Source organism: Syzygium oleosum, unplaced genomic scaffold (assembly GCF_021117445.2).
Source record: "Syzygium oleosum isolate NSW1041296 unplaced genomic scaffold, Sole_v2.1 Sole_v2.15, whole genome shotgun sequence".
Lineage (NCBI taxonomy): Eukaryota > Viridiplantae > Streptophyta > Magnoliopsida > Myrtales > Myrtaceae > Syzygium > Syzygium oleosum.
Window position 1 is genome coordinate 4,827,913 of NW_026607499.1, and position 6,309 is coordinate 4,834,221.

At 47.6% G+C, this 6,309-nt stretch overlaps 1 protein-coding gene across 1 annotated transcript; it reads right to left on the reverse strand.

Moving 5' to 3' along the window:
- Positions 1-2,718: 2,718 nt before the first annotated feature.
- LOC115664892 (uncharacterized) lies at positions 2,719-5,892 on the reverse strand. Its single transcript, XM_030586771.2, has one exon. It carries the CDS (start codon positions 5,890-5,892, stop codon positions 2,719-2,721), a length of 3,174 nt encoding a protein of 1,057 aa, XP_030442631.2.
- Between the last annotated feature and the right edge of the window lie 417 nt (positions 5,893-6,309).

The following is a 6,309-nucleotide window of genomic DNA, read 5'->3' on the forward strand; positions in this document are numbered from 1 at the left end:
CACTGAGTCATAAGATCTTTTGTAAAGTGCATCCCCGCTAATGAAGAATTTTGAGAACAGCTTCATCAGATATTTCCTGTCTGATGCTTCACTTCCTTGAGGGAACTCACCTTTCTGCAGGTAATTCAGAATGTCATGGTACCATAGTTCTCCATCAGGCTCTTCTTCAATTACCATACAATAGGCTGGACGCTTAAGGATTTCAATCCTTAATGGTTCGATGTCCAAGCCTTTTGTTGCTTGCAGCATTGACGACAACGTGGCTAAAGCATCAGCGAACTGATTCTGAGACCTGGGTAGGTAATCGAATGATATTTCTTGGAATTCTTTCACCAGCTCTTCCAGAAACTCATGATACGGGACTAGTTTTGGATCCCGCGTTCGCCACTTGCCTTCGGTTTGAAGGATAATGAGGGCCGAATCGCCATAGACCTGCAATTTTTGGATCTCCATGTCAACAGCAGCTTGGAGGCCAAGGATACACGCTTCGTATTCCACGATGTTATTCGTGCAAGGGAAAGTCAATTTGGCAGCCACGGGGTGGTGCTGACTATCCGGGGAGACGAGAACTGCCCCAGTACCGGAACCAGATAAGTTGACTGCCCCGTCAAAGTACATGGTCCATTTGTCATTCGACGCAAATAAGATCTGCCTATCCATGCCACCATCTTCATCGGGGTCTTCCGCTTTTTCAAGATTTTCTGCTAACATGTCCGCTATGGCTCTGCCCTTTACGGATTTTTGCCCCAGACTTTGCACGTCGAATTCTGAAATTAGAATCTGCCACTTGGCCAGCTTCCCCACCAAGGCTGGCTTCTCTAAGAGATACTTGATAGGATCATTCTCAGTCACTAGCAGAACTTGGTGATGGAGGGTGTATTGGCGTAGCCTGTGCAGCACCCATACCAAGGCTATGCACGTCTTCTCAACTTCCGGATAGTTCACCTCGGAGATAGTGAATTTCTTGCTGAGATAATATATTGCGTGTTCCTTCCCATCGTCCGGCCTTTTTTGGGCCAGCATGGCTCCCAGCGATTCATCATGGATAGTTAGATACAAAATTAACGGAACTTTGGGCACTGGCGGGACCAGGATCGGGGAATGAGTCAGATAATACTTTATCTTTTCAAAGGCATCCCGACATTCGGCGTCCCATTCGATTTTCGCATTCTTCTTCAAGAGTTTGAAAAATGGCCTTGCTGTTTCTGACAACTGGCAGATAAATCTTGCTACATAATTTAACCGTCCCAACAAACTGCGGACTTCTTTGACAATGGCCGGAGGCTGTAAGTCGCAAATGGCCTTTACCTTCAACGGGTCAATCTCGATGCCTTTGTTGCTGACCATAAACCCTAACAACTTTCCAGACTTTGCCCCAAATACACATTTCGCGGGGTTGAGGCGCAACTTAAACTTTCGGAGGCGATCAAACAACTTTTGCAAAACTTCGACATGGTCTTCGCCTCGTCTTGATTTCGCAATCATATCGTCTACGTACACCTCGATCTCCTTGTGCATCATGTCGTGAAATAACGCGACCATGGCCCTTTGATATGTTGCCCCGGCGTTTTTCAGACCGAAAGGCATCACCTTGTAGCAAAAGGTCCCCCACGGGGTTATAAACGAGGTCTTGCTCCTATCCTCCCTCTTCATACGGATTTGATTATACCCTGAAAATCCGTCCATGAAAGAGAACAATTCGAATCCTGCAGTACTATCGACCAAGACATCTATATGTGGGAGTGGAAAGTCATCTTTCGGACTAGCTCGGTTTAAGTCGCGATAGTCCACACAAACCCTGACTCGACCGTCTTTCTTCATCACTGGCACAATGTTTGATATCCAATCGGAGTAATGCGACACTTCGATGAATCCCACTTTTAGCAATTTCATAACCTCTTCCTCGATTTTCTTGGACAACTCTGGCTTGGTCCTTCGGAGTCTTTGCTTCCTTGGCAGTATGTCAGGGTCAGTTGGTAGAGCATGCTCTACAATCTCTGGATCCAATCCCGGCATGTCAGCGTACGTCCAGGCGAACACATCCTGATATTCTTCAAGAAGGCGAACCATTCTTTCGGCCTCTGCTTTCGAAAGACTTGCCCCGATCTTTATTTCCTTGACGTTTTCATCATTACCCAAGTTTATGGTGATTGTTTGCTCCACTGTTAATGGCCTTGATTCCTCATGTCGCTTCCATTCACGCTCAATCCCCTTCGGATCATTGTCATCGCTATCGATATCTGAGAGATTCCCTTCGTGCGAATCCGAATCACATGCGTCCTTACCATGATTATGCATAATGTGATGCCTGAGATGTGATGAGATGAGTTAGGACACAAAACATGGTACATGCCATTTCGAAAATGCTTTTGAAATTTTTTTGGAAAAGGCTTTTAAGAGCTCATCCTCGTGTCATCGGATTTCCTTGCTCATGAAGACCATGAAAACTGGGAGCACGTGGAACCCCAGCCCTCAGCGACCATCATAGGACTAGTTTGGTACGATTCCACGTGTCCTTAATAAAACATGCACGCATTTCATTGAATTAAAAGGATAAGGCCGCATTACAACACATACCGCCCCGAACCAACGGCTCAAGATTCGGGGCTGAACAAAGTTTTCATTACAAACCAGTTTAGATTAGCAAATTGAAACAACGCTAAGCTCCCACGCAGGGGAGAGGACATAAAGCAAATAACAACACTAATGGGAACCGCCCTACTCTGCAGGGTCGGCGACACTTCCAGAAGATTTAGCTTCCTCACAGGTCAGGATAGTGCATATGACATTCTCCTCGAATAGCTTAGCTATACTGTCGATGGCCGCCTCTTCCTCATGTAGCATCTTCGGAGGCCCGGGGAACATCTCTTTCAATAGGGGGAGTAATAGGCCTCGGCGGCCTTTTTCCACTCCAATATGTCCGCCATGGTCCCCCTGACCTGCGCCTCGGCCTCCTTGGTTGCCCCGGCCTCCGTCATTGCCTCGACCTCCACAACCATTTTGGCCTACATTGCTACCTCGCCCCCTAGAGTCGCCTCGGCCTCCGCGATTACCTCGGCCTCCATCATTGCCTCGACCTCCGTTGTCCCGACTTTCACGGCTGCCTCGGTCTCCATTATCTTGGCTTCTCTGATACCCTAAGCCTTCCCTCTTCGCACCTTTTCCGACTTCGATGGGTTTCCGAATCCCTTGCCCATGCAATCCGAGGCCTTCTCCGTGGTTGTACCCGTTTGCGAGCATAATTTTTCCAGCTGCTAGAGTTGGCTTGGACAGTTCAGGGGTGCCCATGAGTGAGCCAACGGGAACGTGGACCATAGATACCAATTCCAGAGTTTGGAAACTGGATTTCTCTTTGCATTCGGGCTCCACGTACGGGATGGCTGTCTCGTGATAGACTTTGAAGTCTGTTTCTTCATGTACTGTAACAAGCTTGCCGTCGACCACAAACCGCACCTTCTGATGGAGACTAGAGGGTACAGCACCCGCGGTATGAATCCATGGTCTCCCTAATAGAAAGTTGAATGCACTTGGGATGTCTAGTACCTGAAAAAGCACCAGAAATGTCACGGGACCGACCAGGAGTTCCAACTCTATCTCTCCTATTACTTCCCTTCTAGTGCCGTCGAACGCTCGTACGGGATTTTTGGCGGTACGCATCCTCCCTAGATCGACCTTTAAGAGACGGAGAGTGGCTAACGGGCATAAATTCAAAGCGGAGCCATTATCGATCAATGTCCTTGCGACCATCATATCGTGATGCTTAACCGAAATGTACAAGGCTTTATTATGATTCCGGCCCTCTATCGGAAAGTCTTCGTCCGCAAAAGAGATTTGATCCTTCAACAGGATGGTCCCCACAAATTCTTCTAACTGGGCTTCGTCGATCGTCTCCGGGACATGAACCTCGTTAAGGACCTTTAATAAGGCATCCTTGTGTTTCTCAGAAGATTTGAAAAGATCCAGGAGAGAGATTTGGGCTGGCATTTTCAGCAGTTGGTTTACCACGTTGAATTCACTCGTTTTTATCACTGCCAAAAATTGCTTTGCGTCTTCTTCGGTCACTGCTTTTTTCTCAATTCCTCCGGCAGGCGCGTAGCAGCGACCTGATCGGGTGATAGCATCCACTTCATCCGTTTCGTAATCCCACGGGACCGCCTTAGTATTGAAATCCGGAGGGGCTTCAAGGATTATGACCCCTTCTTCTTCCAGGGGTGGCAGCTCGATCACAACTTGCGTCATATCCTCCCTTCCAACCTGGATTGCTGAGAATTCTTCAGTTGCGAGATCAATTATCACTGGCTCGACATCCTCCACCTCCTGATCACTAGCATAATCTTCATCAGAGAAGTATATCACGACTGGTGTTGTCATGGCGACTAATCCCTGTCCCATATCAGCACTCCCGATTACCCCCATGCTCATCATTCTACGAACATAGTCTAATTTTTCCTCCCTCGTCACATCCTTTCCTCCTTCGTGGTGTCCAGCTAGCTGAAGAATTTTGTATAGCCTTGGGATGTTCACCATGAAGGTTTGTTTGCTCACGTTCGCTTTTTCGAACACCACATTTACGCCCTCGGCATGGTCAGGCAAAGGATTTTGCTTCACATTGGGTCGCGCTCTCTCGAACGATAGAATTCCCTTGTCCAACAGGTTTTGAATCTTGATCTTTAGTGCAAAGCAATTGTCCGTGTCATGCCCCCTTTCCCCCCGGTGGTATTCGCATGTCTTGGTCATGTCAAACCCAGGGAATCTTGGAGGATTGTCCCTAGGTACTTCTTTGGCTACCATCCTCCTCTCAATGAGCATGGGCAATAACTTTGACAAGGATTTTGGCAGCGGGGAGAATTCCCTATGAGGAAATCTCTTATTTCGATCATGCCCTTGGGGCGCATGCCCTTGTACGATTGATGGCTTTTGTGGGGGTGCTGAGAAAGACTTAGACGGCTCTTGGACAAATGCAACTTCGACAGCGGTTTCCTTGTTCCTCCTTGTTGGGAATCCTTTGCTATTCCCTGCGGGTATTCTCCCATCGACAATCGCCCATTCTACCCCTTCGCCCACTTCCACCAGTTGGGAAAATGTTTGACATCCAGAAGTTAACATTCCGTGAAAATACTCAGGTGGCAGGGTTTTCAGAAAAAGTTGCCTCATCTCCCTCTCGATCAGCGGGGGCTTTACTTGTGATGCCATCGTCCTCCACCTTTGAGCGAATGCCTTGAAAGGTTCATTCCTTCTCTTTTCTAGCCGAACCAAGTCTTCTCTCGTGGGAATGATTTCAGAGTTGAACCTGTACTGCTGAAGGAACTCTTCGGCAAGATCTTCCCATGCTGTGATCGTCTCAACATCCAGCACAATGAACCATGACAAGGCAGGGCCAATCAAGCTATCTTGGAAGGTCTGGATGAGGAGTGGTACGTTGTCGGAATAACGAGCCATTTTTCTCAAGTAATACTTGAGATGAGTCTTAGGGCAACCGGTGCCATCATATTTCACGCTAAATTCCGGTTCCTTGAAGGTTTCAGGGACTTTCACTTTAGCATATGGAGATAACTTATCAACCCTTCGCATCTCGTACCCTTGAAGAACACGGAGTCGTTCCTCCATCTTGGCTAAGCGCCTTGCGCTTTCCTCATCGAGGCGGGAGATAGGCTCTTCCCTTGGAACAGGGTCCAGATTTACAATGATCGGTGTGACAGAAGGGGAATCTGATGCTGTCCCCTTTTCAGGAGTATCCGTGGCATGTGGATCAATGGCTAACGGGGGAGTATGCCCTGACGAGGTGGGGACAGAAGCCTCGGTGGGATGTGCAGGCGGAGGATCCTGGAGTTTCTGACTTATTTCGGCCATCATGGCAGTAAGTTGGGCCAGTTGGTTTTCCATGTTGGTCATGCGCGCATTGGCTTCTTCGCTTTCCATTCTGACTTTTGCACGGGTTCGGATCGGGGATCTCCTTTTAGCCGTCTCGGTTATCTTGGTGGAACGGATGCACTAGCTGAAGCCTGGTTGTGACGGCTACAGGAAAAAGCTCCTCAATCTCGATTTCACTCTCCGCGCGTTGATTGAGCTTGAATTGACAAATATGGACGGTTCGTAATCACCTGAATCATAAATAAGCAAGCATACATAAGCACATGATTCATATAGAATACCGGTCCATGACAATGGTCTAGCCGCTTTCATTAAAATGTTCTTAATTGAGTAACACTCCTAAACTTGAAAAGTGAACTAAAAATTAAAAACTCGAAGCTTCTAAACATCAAGCTAATAAAACAAAATAAGATAAAATGAGAATCCTAAGACAGATGA

Excerpts from the sequence above, each read along its gene's own strand:
- LOC115664892 (XM_030586771.2), bottom strand. The coding sequence starts at position 5,892 with ATGACCAACATGGAAAACCAACTGGCCCAACTTACTGCCATGATGGCC.